The sequence below is a fragment of the Pipistrellus hanaki genome, assembly GCF_964339955.1.
Source record: "Pipistrellus hanaki genome assembly, chromosome: 2".
Taxonomy (NCBI): domain Eukaryota; kingdom Metazoa; phylum Chordata; class Mammalia; order Chiroptera; family Vespertilionidae; genus Pipistrellus; species Pipistrellus hanaki.
Window position 1 is genome coordinate 172,605,043 of NC_140504.1, and position 19,747 is coordinate 172,624,789.

Consider the following 19,747-nt stretch of genomic DNA (forward strand, 5'->3'; position numbering starts at 1 on the left):
TTATATAAATTGTATTGTACTGGGTATATTCTGCAACTTGTTTTTCTTTTATATATAACCCACTGGAATTAATAATTACTTAATTATTCAGGGCCTGAGAGGGCAGTGGGGCTCCATTGTGCAGAATGATGTCTATGGAGAGATGACGAAGGGCCTTCCTTGGGTGTTCTGTGGAAGAAGGCCATGGCTAGGGCTGGGAGCATGGAGCTGTGAAATGCATGCCCTGTGTTGTACAGGAGAGGCCAGGGCAGTGATCCCCTGTACTCATGCATGTCCCAACCCCACCCCACCCCCAGATTGAGGATGAACACCATGCCCCAGGCCTCTAGCCTCTAAGCAGAATTTGATCTGTAGAACTTTCTTGTGCACAGTTCATTTCTGCTTGGGACCACTTGAACAGACTGGTCTCCAAGTGGCTCTTGATGCAAGATAGTTCTGTCCACATCAACAGAAGAGGGGTTGATGTTGCTGGTGGCCATTTGGGAAAGGTCAAAGACTCTGGAAGCATCCTTAGTGGCACCATGGAATGTACCCAGGTCCTCATGGTGCTCACAATCCCCTCCAAACACACAGGTACCCATGCAGAGCGTGTGTGTGTGTGTGTGTGTGTGTGTGTGTATGTGTGTGTGTGGTCCCACAGACCCGTGTCCCCACCTAATTTCACACTTCACTGGTCAGTGTGTGCCCCCAGGAACCATTCAAGAAATAAACCTGCCCTAGCTGGTTTGGTTCAGTGGATAGAGCAGCAGCCTGCGGACTGAAGGGTCCCAGGTTTGATTCCAGTCAAGGACACATGCCTGGGTTGTGGGCTCAATCCCCGGTAGGGAGTGTGCAGGAGGCAGCCCATCAATGATTCTCATCATTGATGTTTCTATCTCTCTTCCTCCCCCTCCCATCCTCTCTGAAATCAATAAAAATATATTTTTTTTAAAAAAAGAGAGAGAGAGAGACAAACCCACCCTATCCCATTGTCAAGGAGGGCTGGAGAATGTACCCTGGAAGGATCCTTTGATATTATCCAGCCTGTTCACTCCCCCACAGCCTACCCCTACACATCACTCACACACACACACACACACACACACACACACACACCCCCCTCTTTGTCCTTCATGCAGGGCAATCCTGGAGCAGAACTGGGAGATTGGGGCCAGGCTCACTAGAGATCAAAGGCTCTTTGGGAGGGAATGTCCTCAGAATGGGAGCAGCTGCCCTTCCCCCATCACACCTACCAGCAGCCCATTCCAGAGAGGCCTCCATTCCCCATCAGAGCATCCAAATGTGAGACCAGAGGACCACCCAGGATAGCTGCTCAGGCCTTGGCAGAACTAGGAGCTATGTTGTCAGGGGAGGTGTGTGTGTGTGAGGGTATCAGCTGCCTCAGTTTTCTCATCAGTACAGTGGGGAACAGAGACAATCCCTGTGACCTGGGCCCCTCCGATCCTAACTTCTGCTTTGGGGCTGACCAGTAGACCTAGGGAGTGTGTTCTTTGTGCTCACACAACCTCTGCCCGTGCAACTGGGCCCAGAGCACCCGTTCCTGGAAAGGGAGTGCTGGGGGCAGCGAAGAGAAGCTGCGAGGCACCAGAGAGCCTGTGCAGCCTCCTCTAGCTCAGCCACGGAGGAGTGAGCCAGGTCCCTGCCCTGGGACTGTCCCGGCCACTGAGCAGCAGTCATTACACACACAGATCAGACCCAGGGCTGCAGCCCCACGAGCTGAGGACTCAGGACTGGTGTTTGGAGAGAAAGGGAAGGCTCCCCCAGTAAATACAGGCTGGGTACACACATGGCTCTCAGTACTGTAAGGCGACTGAATGAAAACCACACAAGTGGGTGGGTGGATGGATGGATGGGTGGATGGATGGATGGATGGATAGATGAATGAATGAATGAATGAATGGCTGTTCAAGGCCACGCATTCATGTGGGTTGAAACCCTCTGCTTGCCCAGGCTGAGACTTCTTGGGGATTGTCACTGCTCTGACCCTGGTGTGCATCCTCCACCCCAGCAGGCTGCAGCTCCCCAGGAAGGGGCCAGGACACCCTGTGACACAGCCACCAGGTGACCACACTGTGCTCGGTGAACATTCCTGAGAGCGGAGTAGTGATGTCCACCTTCCCACCAGACTGAAAACTCTTCACAGGCGTCTTCAGTATCTGGCTCAGATGTCTTCCTCCCTCCATCCCAGTGTTCTCCAGAAGACAAGGGGATGCAGGCAGGCCGGCCACTTTCTGGTTATGTGGCCTTAGGTCATTCTTTCTGGCTCAGCCTAAGTTTCCTTATATAAAGTGCAGACAAAACTGCCTTCTTTGCTTTACTGGATGTGGGTTGTTACCATCCTAACTAGCTAGTTAATATTAATAATGGGAAGAAGGCAAAGGAGAGGCCAGACGTTGTAAGCATGCTCCTCTGGGCAGCTTCACCAGGAAGCAGCAATTTCACGCTTCTCAAGGAGCCACCTGTCCCTTTTCTGCAAATCACGGGGGAAAGGGGTCCAACCAAGGGGAAGATGGGCGCATGCTCAGTGAAGTTGGGGTGATGTAGGGAAGGTGCTTGCCTGTCAGTCCAGCCTAGGGAACAAAGATCATTGGCCAGCATGGCAGAGCCACTGCCAGCATGTGAAATCTGAAGGCTTAATTGATTAAGCTCCTGGTTATAACCTGAAACAAAGAGTTATCTCTCGCCAAAACCAGTTTGGCCCAGTGGATAGAGCGTCAGTCTATGGACTGAAAGGTCCTAGGTTTGATTCCAGTCAAGGGCATGTACCCAGGTATGGGGTGTGCAGGAGGCAGCTGGTTGATGTTTCTCTCTCATCAACATTTCTAGCTCTCTATCCCTCTCCCTTCCTCTCTGTGGAAAATCAATAAAATTAAAAAAAGAAAAAAAGAAAAAAAGAAAAGAAAAGAGTTCTCTCTCTCTTGATCCTCTGGCTTCACTCCTGCTTCCTTGCACTCACTTGCTCCATCACCCACACTGGCATGCCACGTGGCCATAGAAACTCCATGCAGACCCCACACACAATGGACTGCAGCTGGGAACACAGGTAAGCTAGCCAAGTGCAGGACGGGACTGTGCTGTGATATGGAGCAAAGACTCCAGGCAGTGGCTTTAATTCTAGCTCTGCTACAGACAAGATGGGAATCTATGGCAGAATGGAGGGCGATGAGACCATGGAGGGGAGCTCCCTTCATGTTACGTCATCAATACAGCTTTCCCCGGATACCTCATCCTGGGGAGGGGGGGAGCGTGCGGCGCTCAGGAAATTCTTGTTCCTGCTGTACCCCAAGAAGCCCACTTCCACCATCAACAGGCGGGGACACAGAGGGCACCTCACCCATTAACAGGGTCACTACTCCTCCCTCCACATCCCGCTCCCTCAGAGCCCAGGATCTTCCTTCGCCTGTCACACTCTCACCCACTCCTCCCTTATGTCTGCCTCTATACCTGCACTTGCAGGCCTCTGAGAGCCGGAACTGGGTCTCCCTCCTCTCTGTGTCCTCTATTGCCCAGGATTGCCCAGCACATGGTCCAGCACATGGCCTGGAAGGAAATGTTCACTGGATGGTTAAGTGATGAGTGAGAGCATTTGGTTAATCAGAAAGGTGTTAACCAAAAGTCTGCCACCCTGAAGCTGGTTTCTGGGATATGGATTTTTTCAATGTTTATTAAGAAATAAATGACTCAGAACCGTTGACCTTCCCCCATTAATCTGCTTGAGGAAGGAGATCTTGGGAAACTGCCCCAGCCTAATGTGAACTAAGTATGGTGGACAAGGGAGCCTCAGGCAGGGGCCTGTTAGCTAGACACCCCCTGTGCCTCGTTGTTTCCGAGTTCCCTAGCAAGGATTTTCCTGCCACGCCCGCCTGCCTGCCGCTCTTCCTCAGTGACCTGCGAATCACCCATATCCTTCTGAAATCTAATACCCTGTCTCCCGCCCCCTTTTCTTCTTTTCCCCAAAATGTCTTACACACCCAATGCTGCCTCACTGTCTTTGGTATTTTCATGAATTAATATGTCTATGTGACTTCCCCATGCACATGTATTAAATTTTTATTGTCTCCTGTTACTCTATCTCTGTTAATTTGGTCATTAGCCAGCCAGAAGAACATAGAAGGTGGGAGGAAAAGTATTAATATTTTTTGGCTCCCTCTAGGGCTGTGCGAACATGAGGGCTTTTGTCAGCATTTTATGTCATAGAAATTCAGGACTGGAACATATCTCACAGATGGACTGAACACCCATTGCCACCAGATGAGGAAACTGAGATGATGGAACAGACTGCAGAGATCACTCATGGAGGCTGTCCTGCTCGCACCCCATCTAGAGTCTCCTGGCTCACTGCAGACAAGGGCTTCCTCCAGGGCCCCTCCCAGGTCACTCTCCTCAGACCATCCTCCCCCCTTGCATGGCTCAAGCCAGTGTACACACAGGGAAGACCAACTCCAGAGCCCCTGCCTTTCTCCTTCGGGTCACTGCCTTCCAAAGACACCTGGGAGCCATGGGGGCTGGAGATGGGGCGCTGCTGTGAGAGGCTGTGCAGTCTGAGTGCACGTGGAAGGCAGCGGCAGTGAGAGCAGCCTGTGCAGGTTCCAGCCAGAAGCTTAGCTGGGGAGTTCCCAGTAGAGCCGGGGGCAGTGCATTTAGCTTGGACGTCAGAGCCAGACTGACCTGGCTTTGACCCCTGACTCTGGTAAGTGAGTTACTTGGGCGATTACCTCTTCTATGAGCTTGTTTTCTCACTGGGAATGTAGGGATGTTAATCCTTACCTGATAATATAGAGATGATTCAATAAGAACATAAGCAAAAGAATCTGTTATGGATTGAATGTTTATGTCCCTCCACCCAAATTTATATGTGGAAGCGCTGATCCTTGCGTGACTGTATTTGGAGATGGGGCCGCTAAGGAAGTAAGGCCATAAAGATGGGGTCCTGATCTGAAAGGATTCGTGTCCTTATAAGGCAACTCATGAGCGAGCTACCCCGACTCCTATACACAGAGGAAAGGCCATATGGAAACACAGCAAGAAGGCAGGTCTATAAGTCAAGAAAAGGACTCTCACCAGAAATGGACAACCCTAGCATCTTGAATTTGTTATCAAACAAAAAGAGCCAAACTAGCAGAGCCCAACACCAAGAAGTGCAGTGGAGAAATATTGGCTATTATATTATGAACAAGGTGCCCTGTGCATGAATTTGTGCACCTTGAAAGGAAATGTGGGCTGTGAGGATGCAGTAGGCACAGGGGCAGGTTCAGGTCATCCTCCATGCCTCTGTGAGGCCCTCCCACTGCGGCCGCTCTCACATGCTGATGGCACTGAGTGATCAGGACTGGGTGCCAGGCACCACCATCAGGTGTGAGCAGCAGCTCTGGCACTCACTGGGGTGCGAGCAGGGTCGGCAATGGTAGTGGTGTAAGTGCTGGGCAGGACAGTGGCACTTGAGAGCAAAGTATTTTTAGTAACCACCAGGGGCTCGCCCTGATGACAGCACATGCCCCTGGTGGTTAGAGCATGTTATAGTGACCACCTGTTTGGTTGTTCCAGTTCCAGTTCTACCATTTAATCTATTTGCATATTAGCCTTTTATTACATAGAATGGTGCCATCTAGGAGATCAGAAGCTAATGCTCAAAAGCCCAAACTCTCTGATGGCACATTAGACACAGCAATATAGGGCAAAGGTCCCAAGTCACCGAGGGTGAAGGCTTTAGGGTTGTGTTGTCTCTAGCTGATTGGTCTGAGGTGAGTAAGGGTAATAAATCATTTCTTCAGATCTTGAGTACAGTCCGTTCTGAAGTCCCTCTGTCTTGTCTCATGGAAAAGTAGCCAGAGGGTCATTCCACCTTGGGCTCAGTTGCTGAAACATAACTTAGGTCAGCATGTCATCTTTAGCCTGCCAGGGGTCTGTACCTTGTGATCATTAGTCAGGTCCAGGCAATGTCTTCTGCTGCCTTAGGGGCTGCTGAAGATATAAAGCTAAATATAGTCAAAATCAGTTTCAATCTCAGAGTTCTAGCCTCCAGAACTGTGAGAAAATGCACATCTGTTGTTTAAGCCACCTGGCCTGTGGGATTTGGTTACGGCAGCCCAAGCTAAAACAGTATCTAAATAAGTAGGAGGCATAATTGTTCTCTCTCTCAAAAGCCTCCTGTTTCCCCTCTACTCCCAGGAGGACCAAGGAGGAATCCTGGCCTGCTGCTCCTTCCCTCGCAGATCAGAGGCCATTGAAAGGAGGGTAGTGGCGGGGGCTGTAGTAAACTGAAAGGGGTGTCCCAAAAGATATCCATGTCCAACCCCTGGAGCCTATGAGTGCTACCTTTTATGGCAAAACATGAGATTAAGTTAAGGAACTTGAGAAGAGGAGCATATCCTGAGTTGTCCAGGTGGGCCCAAACGCCAGCACAAGTACTCTTTCTCTTTCTTTTTTTTTCCTAATTAATTTCTTTATTGATTAAGGTACCGGTATCACATATTTGTCCTCAACCCCCATTCCAATCCCCCCCCCCCACTCATGCCCCCACCCCCCTATTGTCCTTGACCATTGGTTAGGCTCATATGTGTGCACATAAGTCCTTTGGTTGATCTCTCCCTTTTATCCCCACCCTCCCTTTGAGGTCCAATCTTTTTCTTTTTTTAAAAAATTGATCTTTGAGAGAGAGGAAGGGAGACGGAGAGAAAGAGAGAGAGAGAGAGAGAGAGAGAGAGAGAGAGAGAGAGAGAGAGAGAGAGACATCAACATGAGAGAGAAACATCTAGGGATTGCCTCCTGCACTCGTCCTGAAGGGGGATCTATCCTGAAATCTGGCTATGTGCCCTGACCGATGATAATCAAACTGGGGATCCTTCAGTGCACAGGACAACACTCAGCCAACTGAGCAACCAGAGCACAGTGTTCTTATAAGAGAGAGGCAGAGGGACAGACAGAGAGAGGAGACATGTGTAGGTGGAGAAGACATGCGTATGTGTGAAGATGGAGTCAGGGATTGGACTGACTAGTAGCCACAAGCCAGGAACACCTGCAGCCACCAGAAACCGGAAGAGGCAAGGAAAAGATTCTTCCCCAGAATGCTTTCAGAATTCCAAACTACAAAACCCTGAGAGGACACGATTTCTATTGCTTTAAGCTACCCAGGGTGTGGCAATTTGCTACGGCAGACAGAGAAAACCGATCCAGGTTTATTGGTCTGGCTCCAACTCAGCCAGGCCCCTGCCTCTGTGTCTCTCATTTCTCCCTCTTCCCTTCCAAGTCCTCTCACCCTCTTCTCTACTCATTTACAGTCAGAGCTGAAAGGCCCAGAGAAATCATGCACTCCAATCCAGGCATCTAGCAGGTGAGAAATCTCTGGGCTGGAGAGCTCAAGTTCATAGAGAGGCAAAATATCAATATATTTTCCCACGTTAGTGCTTCCCCTGCCAAGCGGTACTTGGTCCCAGCAGGCATGCTACCTCCCACTCCCACTGGACTGAGACCCCTCAGTCACTAAGCCCTAAAGCCTGACTCTGGGTGATGGGACCCCTGCCACCCACAGCCTTGTCTGGGTCACAGTTGCCACCTGCTCCTTGGCCCTGCCTTCCTCCATTGGACTGCAGCACACGTTTCTCTGCCTATCAGACCCCAGGGGGTCCCAGGATACAGCCAATATTCTGAATCCAATTATATTTCTATATATTGCAAATAAACAACTGGACACGGAAATTCCAAAAACACTTTTCAAAACTTCATCAAAGAAACATTACATACTTAGGGATACATTCAACAAAATAGATGCAAGATGTGTGTACTAGTTATCTATTGCTGCGTAACAAATTATCCCAAACTTAGTGGTTTAAAACAACAAACATTCACTATGGACCAGGAATTCATGAGCAGCCTGGCTGGGTGCTTCTGGCTCAAGGTCTCTCATGAGGTTGGATCCCAGATGCTAGCCACGGCTGCAGTCATCTGAAGGCTTGCTGTGGCTGTTAGCAGGAGGCCTCAGTTCTTCATCACATGGGACTCTCCATAGGACTGCTCCTAGTGTGGCAGCTGGCTTCTCCCACAGGGAATGAGCCAGGAGAGAAAGCCACAGTGCTGACTACGACCCAGTCTCTGAGGTCCCACACAGTCAATTTGCTTTGTTCTACCTGCTACAGCGAGTCAAGGAACTAAGTGCAGCCCATTCTCAGCAGGAGGGGAATTAGTCTCTACCTGTACAAGGAAGGTGCAACAAATAACTTGTGAATATATTTTAAAAGCCAAGGTAATCTGTACACTGGAAAAGAGACATTATTGAGAGAAATTTTAAAATAGAAATGTATAGCATGTTCATGGATGGGAAGACTCAATACTATTAAGATGTCACTCCTCAAATTGACTTGTAGGTTCAATAAAACCTCAATCAAGACCCATGCAGAATATTTTTGCAGAATTTAACAAGCTTATTCCAAGATTTACGTGAAAATGCCAAGTTCCTAAAATAACGGAAACAATTTCGTGAAGGAAGAACAAAGTTTGAGGATTACACTATCTGATGTCACGATTTAATATAAAACCGAAGTCCTTGAGTATTGGTGTAAGGATAGACATAAATCAGGAGAATATAAAAGAGTCCAGAAATAGACCCACACCTATAGAATCAATTAATTTTTATAAAGGGGCCAAGTTAATTCAATAGGAGAGGACAGGCTTTTCAACAGAAGAGGCTGTGCCCTGGCTGGGTGGCTCAATTGGATAGAGCATCGTCCTAATGTGCCAAGGATGTGGGTTCCATCCTGGTCAGGGCACATCCAAGAAGCAGCCAGTGAATGCATACGTAAGTGGAACCACAAACTGATGTTTCTCTCTCTAAAATGGAAAAATAAAAAATTTTTAAAAGAACTATCAGAACCAACCCTTCCCTCCTTCCTTCTTTTTTTCCTTCCTTCCTTCCTTCCTCCCTCCCTCCCTCCCTCCCTCCCTCCCTCCCTCCCTCCCTCCCTCCCTCCCTCCCTTCCTTCCTTCCTTCCTTCCTTCCTTCCTTCCTTTCTTCCTTCCTTCCTTCCTTCCACCAGAACATATTCTTGGTGTTGAGGAATGAGCTACTCCCTAGAGCCATGGGGAAAGGGGTGCTTGGTGGTAAAAATTGACAAATACCCCAGGACTCCAGGGTCCAGATAAGAGTTCCAGTCTTTCATCAGACAGTGAATTGTATTTTTATTTTATTTTTTAAAAATCAGGATAAGGAGGAAAACTTTACACTTTGTGCCCTGCCCCCACTTTTCAGGACTTTGCCTGGAAACAGAAAAACCACCTATCTGAAAGCTGTTCTTTTTGTTTGTTTGTTTGTTTTTTACAGAGAAGACAATAAGGCACATGTGAAGATGTAAGGTGGGGGAGGGGCACACATTTTTATGTATATTTTTTATTACCGCGGTAAAAATACTTCCTTCATATGGATTTAAAAAAAAAAGTATGGAAAATAAAAATCATTAGATGTGTTAGGACTTTCAGGATTTACAGAGATGGACTGAACGCTATTGAAGTTTTGTTTTCCATAAATATGGCAATGTTTGTATAATCATAAGAACAGGTCCTACCAGCGTTTGCTTGAGGGGTGAATGCTGGGGCTGGGGCTCAGTCAGGTGACATTTCCTGGGGAAAGTGACTTAGCCTCTCTGAGCTTCGGTTTCCTCGAATGTAAAACAGACAATAACAACAGCACCGCCTCACACGGCCTGGTGAGGTTAAGTGAAAATCCCTCACAGCACTGAGCAGACAGCGCCGCGTGCACGGCAACCTCCGAGGGGCCCTGGCATTCGCAGGAGGACATGGCGAGGTGCTGGGCGAGGACCACACCGCGCGGCTGCGCGGAGCTGGCACCGGGGCTGTGAGCAGCTCATTGGGGGGTGATGGACACACGGTAAACAGCACACGTTTAAATGATGCTATTGGACGGTTTGACACATATACACACACTGGGAACCAGCACCACCGCCAAGATAAGACGGGTATCTCTCACCCCCAGAAGTCGCTTATTCCCCTCCATCAACCCCTCCCTCTTATCTCCCCCGCCCTCCACCCCACGCAGCCATGGCTCTGCTCCTGGCACCGCAGATTAGTTTGCGTTTCCTAGAACGTCACAGAAATGGAGCCCTGCACATTACGAACGCTTCCCTTTGTTTATTCTTTGCTCTGGCTTCTTTCATCCAGCTCGTTCCCCATCCATCCTGTTGTTGCATCAACAGCTCATTCCTTTTGCTGTGCGCGGTGCCCATTGTGTGCCTCTATCCGCTCACCTGTGAGCGTGGTGTTGTTGCCGACTGTGGGCACCACGAAGAGAGCTGTCCTGCCTGAGCTTCCCCGGACAGACCTCTGGGCAGACTGTGCTGTCATGTCTTCAATGGCCGGCCGTAATGTAAAGATGTCACTTGATAAGTAACTTGCTGGCTGTGAATGTGGCATTTTGAGCGTGGGACTCTCCTGGAGAGGGTGGGAGGTGGGGATCAGAGTCAGGGGACTCTCACATGCCCTCCTCACCTTCTCAAGCTCTTGCTCAGATCCTGGAGGTCCAGGGTGGGTATTCCAATGGGGCCTTTCTCTGCTAAGAGACAGCCTCTCCCCATGCCGGGGTTCCCATTTCCTGGGGAGCTTTAAATAGTATAGATTCCTGGTCCCACCTGAGACCTACCACTCAGAATATTGCTGGTGGAGCCACAGAACCTGTGTTTATAAAGTCCCTCGGGAGATGCTGCCATGCAGACGGGCATAGACACTCCCACCCACTGGAGCCACTTTAACCCCCAGGCCACGCACTCTGAACCCTCTGCCATCTGGGCCCAGTGCCCCTGTGCAGCCTCTCGCCTGGGCCCTCACCCCACACATCCAGCCTCATGGAACCGCTCCGTGGTCCCCAGACACGCTCAGGCTGTCTCACTCACGTTCATCTCTCCACCTTCTGCCTTCTCTGCCTGGGGAGCTTCTACACAACCTCCCAGGCCCAGAAAGCCCCCTCCTGCAGGAACTTCCACCCTGTCCTCCTCCCAGCCAGGCAGAGCTCGGCTCCTTCCTGTGTGTCTCACTGCTCCTCCCACCACCTTATTCGGAGCACCTGTCACTCTGCCCAGTCGTTAACCAGGAATGCCTGCACCAGTGGCCTGTGAAAGCCCCCAAGCATCCTCTGGGCTGGACGGAGAAGATGATGATCAAGATGATGCCCAAGCCTGTTGCATTCTTTGTGTGTGTGTGTGGGGTGGAAGTGGGGTTTGAAGGGGGGAAAGTAGCTGCACAGTTCATGCCTACCCTGGGCACTAGGACCCTCCTGGCCTGGAGGCTGGACCAGTGGGCCCTCTCACTACCACTGTCTAAAGCCCCTGGTGAGTTCCCTGTCCTAGCTTTCTTTTATTTAGCCATATTCCTGATGACAAAGCACTCCATGCTCAGCCAGCTGAGAGAGCCAGAACTGACAAAAAGCTTTGTGAGGGGTATAGAGTGTCTGTTTTATTCATCATTGTACTCCAGGACCTAACCCCATGACAGGCGCATGGTGGGAGAGCTCAAAAACTGCTTGTTGCATGAATAACAAGATGATGGATGGATGGATGGATGGATGGATGAAAGGAAGGATGGATGGATGGATGGATGGATGGATGAAAGGATGGATGGAAGGATGAATGGAAGGATGGGTGGATGGATGGGTGGATGGATGGATAGATAGATGGATGGATGGATGGATGGAGCCAGACCTGGTGACAAATGTGGCCATCAGAGTGTGGGATGCCCTGGGAGAGTGTTAAGAGGCTTGAGTTCAGAAACAGAGAGCTCATCACCTCATCCTCACCTTCTCAAGCTCTTGCTTAGATCCTGGAGGTCTGGGGTGGGTATTCCAATGGGGCCTTTCTCTGCTTAGAGACACCCTCTCCCCATGCCAGGGTTCCCATTTCCTGGGGAGCTTTAAATAGTATAGATTCCTGGTCCCACCTGAGACCTTCCACTCAGAATATTGCTGGTGGAGCCACAGAACCTGTGTTTATAAAGTCCCTCGGGAGATGCTGCCATGCAGACGGGCATAGACACTCCCACCCACTGGAGCCACTTTAACCCCCAGGCCACGCACTCTGAGCCCTTTGCCATCTGGGCCCAGTGCCCCTGTGCAGCCTCTCGCCTGGGCCCTCACCCCACACATCCAGCCTCATGGAACCGCTCCGTGGTCCCCAGACACGCTCAGGCTGTCTCACTCACGTTCATCTCTCTGCTTTCTGCCTTCTCTACCCGGGAGCTTCTACACATCCTCCCAGGCCCAGAAAGCCCCCTCCTGCAGGAACTTCCACCCTGTCCTCCTCCCAGCCAGGCAGAACTCGGCTTCTTCCTGTGTGTCTCACTGCTCCTCCCACCACCTTATTCAGAGCACCTGTCCCTCCGCCCAGTCGTTAACCAGTAATGCCTGCACCAGTGGCCTGTGAGAGCCTCCCAAGCAATTGCCCTCCAGGTCTCTCAATAGAGTTTTCAGACTTGCTGAATTTAACAAGAGGGTGCTGTTCTCATAACACCCACTAGAGGGCTTTATTGCAACTTATTTCTTACTAGGGTGCTGTTCTCAGAATGTCCACAAGAGGGCACTATTGACTGAGCTACATCTCCTTAGGAATTTGTGTCTGAAATCCTGTTTCCTAAAATGAAGGCATATCCCAAATCTTTTTACTTGATTTTGTTACGCCCAGACTTCGTGATCCCCAAGGACCACCAGGGAACCGAGTCCAATGCAATAAACAAAAGAGCCTTCTCCATGCTAGCATGGGCCCCCCAACTCATGCCGGCAGCATGGCGGAAGAGAGCGAATTTCTCCCAGTCCAGGGGTTTTGAGGGCTAGGGATAACTCCGCCCTGCGGGGCAGAGTTGGGAGCTCATCCTTGCCCCGCCCTGCCCTCTCAATTTCATGTTCCCTCCACCTCTCTACCAAAATCCAATATTTTCCCCAGAGGAGCCGAGTTTCCACTCTTGGGTGGGTTTTTCTTAATTACCTGAAACATTTCCCACTTTGATGTTGGGACTGCAGTGGTGGCAGAGTCATTGCAAAGACTGTGCAGAAAAGGGCACAGGTGAGACAATGACTGCCAGAAGAACACACAGGAGATGGTTCCTCTTAACCCTATAGTGAAGTGGATACTAGATAGCAACATATCTATCATAGGCCACAGGCGCAAAAATCCAGGTCTTAGTGATGTGCAAGGTCAGGAAAACATCATCTGGACCACACCCCCAACACAGGGGATGGTTTTATTCTTGCTTACAGAATTGTCCAACTTCTGGGGCACGGTGGTGGTGGGCATAGCTGAGATCCAGTAGAGACAGGATGCTAAGGAGGATGTACATGGGCGTGTGGAGGTGTGCATCTATTCTGATCAGGGTGTTAACGAAAAAAACAACATCGAAACCTGCAAAGAATCTTTGTGAGTTTATTTGAGCCTTACGGTCGACATATGCTGGGAAGCAGAGCCTCAACGGATTGAGATAATGCTCCAGAGAATGGCAGATTACATTTCTATATTTATACATTGCAATCAAAGGAAAGGGACGTAGGTTAGTTACACGAAATTCATTGGTGATAGATTAGGGAGGTGGGATAAAGCGAAGGGGAAACCTCTGGGATAGGGTAAAAGGTTAAATGATGGACATGAGCTTCTTTTACAGAGATGGATACAGGACAATTAGCTTGATAACAATAACAATGAGGGAATGTCTCCAGGCCATTTGTTGTGCCCTGAGGGGTCCGGGGTAAAAAGGAAGTTACAAGTTACTCAGACATCTCACAGATATGTTATCTCAGATGCAGGAAGGCAGAGGGGCTCAGTAAAAGATCAAAGTTGATCTTTGTCAGGTGAAATATCTGGGACATGACTACCTACTATAACCTGTTAGATATTTAATTTTCAAACCATCTTTTGTGGTTATCTTAGGTCTCTGGGTTTGCAAGACTGCCACAGGCCTTCCCTGAGCTTGTCAGGTCAGCATGTGGCTCTTTTCTTTCACAAGGGTAACAGGAATCCCATTGTGTAGAGGAAGAGGAAGAGTTTAACAGGCCACCAAGCACACAATAGGTGCTCTTCAGGCCACATTTGAGAGAAAACCAACTCGTGTATTAACACTTTTAGATTGCAGAAAGAGCATAATGTGCAGCATTGAAAATTGCCAGGTTTTAGTTTTTCATAGAGAATCCCAAAATCTTGGATCAGAATTTCAATATCTGAGATATTGCACTGATAATGAAAATACAGATAGCTATCTGTTTGGGTTAAAATAGCACCATGTAGCCAGCCCAATTTGCTCAATTGTTGAGCATTGACCTATGAACCAGGAGGTCATGGTTCGATTCCCAGTCAGGACATATGCCCCGGTGGTGGGCTGGAATCCCAGTAGAACCCGTGTAGGAGGCAGCTAATCAATTATTCTCTCTCATCACTGGTTTCTATCTCTCCCTCTCCTTTCCTCTCTGAAATCAATAACACACACACACACACACACACACACACCACATAAAGCCATGAACAGGACTCAGGCTCAAATGGATGAGAAAAATAATATTATGACATTATTACTCAGGTTATAGGCAGTATGCAATACTCTGAGAGTTAGCAGGATCTGAATTTGGGTACAACCTAGGTTTTAAATATTAGTGTTTGCTGATAAATCTGAAATATATCTCCACTCTAAATCTCTTAATTCATCTATCCCATTGCCTTCTTGATAACTATATTCATGTGAACATCTAATAGGAATATTAATATTAACAGTTTCTAAAAGCAAATTTCTAATCCACTATAAACTTGCTCCTCTCACAGTTTTCCTCAACTCAGTTAATGGCAATTCCATCATTTGACATGTGAAGGTTGAAAAGAAAACTTCAAAGTCTTTCTAACTTCTTTCTTTCTACTTCCCCCATGCACATATGTATTGCTAGTTTCCTTTAAAATATATATCCCCCAGGCGCCGCCTGCTGGTCAAACGCCACCGTGCTGAGGGAGGTGCGGAGGGTACTGAGTGCCTTCCGGACTCAGGTCCCAGTCCTCGGGCTGCGAGGGGGAGGGTGCGCCCGGCTTCCTTCCGACCCCCGGCTCCTCCCCCCCTCCCCGCGGTCTCCTCCCGACCCGCCCCCTTCCACGCTCCTCAAAGATTACCAGAGGTCCCTGGAATTGACAAGGTTGATGATGTCGTGAAAAGACTCTTGTCTTTGGAAATGGGGAATCAGAAGGAGAAGCTAAAAGTCAAGAAAGAACAATTGATGAACAAGGTTGTGGCAAACCCCGAGGACACCAGCTCCCTGGAGGCTCGAATTGTTGCCTTGACTGTCAAGATCCGCAACTATGAAGAACACATGCAGAAACATCGAAAGGACACAGCTCTCAAGCGCTATCTGATGATGAGCATTGACCAGAGGCAAAAGATGCTCAAAAACCTCCCTAAGACCAACTACGAAGTCTTTGAGAAGACGTGCAAGGACCTGGGTGCAAGGACCTGGGCATTGAGTACCATCTTCCCCCACCCCACCCCCCCCCCCATGTACTACCGAAGAGCCCACCGCCGCTGGGTGGCCAAGAAGGCTTTGTGCATTCGGGTTTATCAGGAGGCTCAAAAGCCAAAGAAGCAAAAAAGGGCCTTAAAAGCAACAGCAGCTGCCCAGAAACAACGCCAGACGAACCCAATAAGCTCTTCCCAAGCTGAACCAGAGGCAATCAAGGAAAACCAATAACTTTTGTTCAAGTTTAAAAAATAAATAAAATAAAATAAAATAATAAAAAATATATATCCCCAAAAGATCACTTTTCATCATCTACACTATTACTTTTCTGGTCCGAATCATTATCTTTTTTTTCCACCAGGAATATTGCAATTTATCTAACTAGTTTCATGGCTTCCATTCTCTTTCTTCATAGTGTATTCTTTTTTTTTTTAATCCTCACCCAAGGATATGTTTATTGAGCCGAAGCCGGTTTGGCTCAGTGGTAGAGCGTCATTCTGCGGACTGAAAGATATCGGGTTCGATTCCGGTCAAGGGCATGTACGTTGCTTGCAGGCAGGCACATCCCCGGTGGGGGATGTGCAGGAGGCAGCTGGTCGATGTTTCTCTCTCATCGACATTTCTAGCTCTCTATCTCTCTCCCTTTCTCTCTGTTAAAAATCAATAAAATATATTTTAAAAAGGATATGTTTATTGATTTAAAAAATATTTTTATTGATTTCAGAGAGGAAGGGAAAGGAGGAGAGAAAGAGAAAGAGAGAGAGAGAGAGAGAGAGAGAGAGAGAGAGAACCAGTCATTGATTAGCTGCCTCCTGTATGCCCCACACTGGGGATCGAGCCCAGAACCCGATCATGTGCCCTGACTAGGAATTGAACTGTGACTTCCTGGTTCATAGGTTGACACTCAGTCATTGAGCCACGCTGACTTGGCATATTACTGATTTTGGGGGGGGGGGGGAGAGAGAGAGAGAGAGAGAGAGAGAGAGAGAGAGAGAGAGAGAGAAATATCTATGTCAGAGAGAAACATCAGTCAGTTGCTTTCCATATGCACCCCAACAGGGGATCAAACCCACAAGCTAGGTATGTGCCCTGGCCGAGAATCAAACCCTTTTGGTGTATGGGATGACACACCAGCCAACTGAGCCACCCAGCGAGTTCTCCATAGTCCATTCTTAGAACAGCAGTTAGATGGTCCTTTTACAATTCAAACACTGTAAATCCTCTTATCAAAACATTCTAGGGGCTTCTTGTAGTGCTCAGAAGGAAAACCAAAGTCTGATGAGTGCTCTAAGATCCATATCACCTCCCAGGTCTTAAATCCTATATCTCATCTCTCACTCCAGCCAGCCAGACTGCCTTTTGCTACTCCTCATTTTACTTCAGAATTTTTTACCTACTGTTCCCACTTCTAGAAAGTCTCTTTCCCCAGATATCTTTATGGCTAGCACCCTCATCTCCTTCAAAAGGCATTTTTTTTTCTGGAATGAGTTGAGTCTTTCTTAACCATCTCATTTAAAATTGAACTATCTCATACTCCATATCCCTATCTTCTGTTTTATCTTTCTTCATGGTAGCTAACATCTCCTAATATCCTATGTAATTTTTCCAATTATCCTTCACAAGAATGCAAGTATTTTCATATTTTTTTGTTTATTGTGTGTCACTAGATTCTAGAACTGTGGCTGGCATATAGTAGTCATTATAAATATTGGGTAAGTGAGTGAACTGAATCGAAATGGGCCTCTGAGGGGCAAGCAACTGGTGTTACTTGTGGTGGAACTATCCTTGGTGCTGAACTTTGCTTCCTATGGAGTTAACCGTTCTGAAAACTCATTCTGAAGCTTTCCCTGAGATACACATAGCTCTGAACAGATTTCTTATCAGAGAAAAATCCAGAACATTTACAATACATTAAACGTAATCATCCTGAAATGCTGCCCACAATTTCTTTTTCTTTTTTTCTTTTTATTTTATTGATTTTTTACAGAGAGGAAGGAAGAGGGATAGAGAGCTAGAAACATCGATTAGAGAGAAACATCGACCAGCTGCCTCCTGCACAACCCCCACCAGAGATGTGCCCGCAACCAATGTACATGCCCCCGACTGGAATCGAACCTGGGACCCTTCAGTCCGCAAACCGATGCTCTATCCACTGAGCTAAACTGGTTTCGGCTGCTGCCCACAATTTAATACCTACTGTTAACTGCACTTACAACTGGGAAAACTGATATTTATCAAAGTTAAGCGAGGAGAGAAACCAATATGGTGGCATAGGTAAGCACCTAAACTGCTGCCTTGCACTACAATTTCAAAACTACAACTAAAAAACAGAATGGACATCATCCAGAACCACAGGAAAGTTGAATGAATGGAAATTCTACAACTAGAAGGAAAGAGGAAAGCTCACAGGGAATCAGAGGAGCTGCAAAGCTGAGATATGGAGACATGCACCCAGAGAGGAAGGGTGGCTGAGTGGTTGGCTGGCTTTCTCTGGCGGGAGGGGAAAGGAAGCCCAGGACTGCACTGAACCCCAGTTCTGACCCCACTACAGTCCAGGCCAGGAGCGTGGGCTCCTCCTGGAGTCCTGGCCAGCTTTAAATTCGTCCATCTGTCCCCTTCATATGGCACCTTCACCCTCTCTCTCTTGAATGTTGCCCGCATTATTCATCGAATGTGGAATGTTCATGGATCGAAGACAGAATTCTCTAGGGCCAAAGCAATGCTTTCCTCCAAGCTCCTCCCACCACCGAGCCCGGAAACACAGCAGCTGCTTCCATCCCCTGGGAGCCTGGGTGTAGGTTCCAACCGCATGCACATGTGCCCAGCGGGGACCGTCACTGGGTTGTGCCACTTCCGGGGAATTCCCGCCCACACAGACGTAAGGGCAAATGCAGGTCAGGAATGCTGGCAAAATCCCCGAATGCAGCCCAGGAAGTTTGAATTCCCTTATGACTTGGTCATTAACAAGCATAAACCACCCCTGGAACCCGAAGCCCTCAACTGCTAGCTTTTGAAAACAAGTTCAGTTTAACTTTAGTGCAAAACAACAGACTTCCTGGGCTGCACGCTCCGGGATTTCTGATGCAGTGGTCCTGGGGTGTGTTCCTGGGGCAAGGAATCTGCCTTTCCCACAGATTCCCCAAGGAATGCCATTGCTCCCAAGTCACAGACCACTAGCGGCTCAAATGTCCATCAAGAGTAAAGTGACCAGACGTCCCGCTTTAGAACAATTTGTCCCGCGTCCCTCGGCGTTTTAAAAAAGTCCCGCCGAGGGACGCGGGACAAATTGTTCAAAATCGGGACGCCTGGTCACCTTAATCAAGAGAGCCCCGATTTAAATATAATTCCGAATAAAGGAATACCATGCAGCCCTAAAAAAAAAAATGGGAGTCTTTAGCATGCTATTTTGTAAAAAGGGACAAAATGAGCAACCACGAGGTTAGGAGGCAGGGGCAGAAGGCAATATTGCCTTGCCCTCTGTCCCCATATGGAAGCGTTACATGTTACAGAATCAGCGTTGGGCGTTTACTCCTATTGACACGCTGAGCCACACCTTCGCTTTTGCAGCCGCCATTATACCTCGCACAGCACGCACAAGACACGCCTCTAACGGACTTCCGGTGAAAGCCCCATCAGACCCTGCACCATCTTAAAGTGCAGTGTCCGGTGTCTCCCCAGGCGCTTCCCACAGGGAGACGGCGCACTGCCCTCCCCGCGGCCCGCCCGCGGCCGCCGCGCCTCCTCGCCGCCGCCTCCCTCGCTCCCTCGGCGCGCCCAGCGCGGGCCGGCGGCCGGGGCGGAGGCCCGGGGGGGGGGGGGGGCGGTGTTGGGGGGGAGGGGGACGCGGGGTCTGTCGGAGGGCGGGCGGCGGGCTTCAGGGCGCCGGGCGCGGGTCTATATGGCGGCGGCGCTGTCGGCCTGGCTGTCCGCCTCTCGCGCTCGGCCGCCGCCCGCTCCTGTGGGGTCTTCTGCAAGGGGCTGACCCGCACGCTGCTCATCTTCTTCGATCTGGCCTGGCGGCTGCGCATCCACTTCTCCTACCTCTACATCGTGGCCTCCATGATGCTCAACGTCCGCCTGCAGGTTCATATGGAGATGCACTGAGGACCTCCCGCCGGCGGGCACCGCCGTGTCCGCGGGCACCGCCGCAGAGGCGCTGCCCGGGCACACAGCAGAGCGCGGGGAGGTGCTGCCCAGCGCCCCCCGGACCTCCGCGGACCTGCCCTGCCGCCGGCCCCGGCCCCTGGGCCCCGCAGGCTTGTGAAGCAGCCACGCCGT

The 19,747-nt window shown here is 49.3% G+C and overlaps 1 protein-coding gene and 1 pseudogene across 2 annotated transcripts; both read left to right on the plus strand.

Annotated features, from left to right (window-relative positions):
• Positions 1-521: 521 nt before the first annotated feature.
• On the plus strand, positions 522-15,737 carry LOC311615913 (small ribosomal subunit protein uS15m-like; the record flags this gene model as incomplete). Its single annotated transcript, XM_084871310.1, is given in 3 exon segments — positions 522-573; positions 14,938-15,129; positions 15,132-15,737. Coding segments are annotated over 3 exon segments (813 nt in total). The 3' UTR covers positions 15,701-15,737.
• Positions 15,738-19,367: 3,630 nt separating this feature from the next.
• LOC311618298 (small integral membrane protein 10-like protein 3) lies at positions 19,368-19,573 on the plus strand (annotated as a pseudogene). Its single transcript has one exon. The product of its transcript is annotated as a small integral membrane protein 10-like protein 3 (transcript).
• Positions 19,574-19,747: the final 174 nt, after the last annotated feature.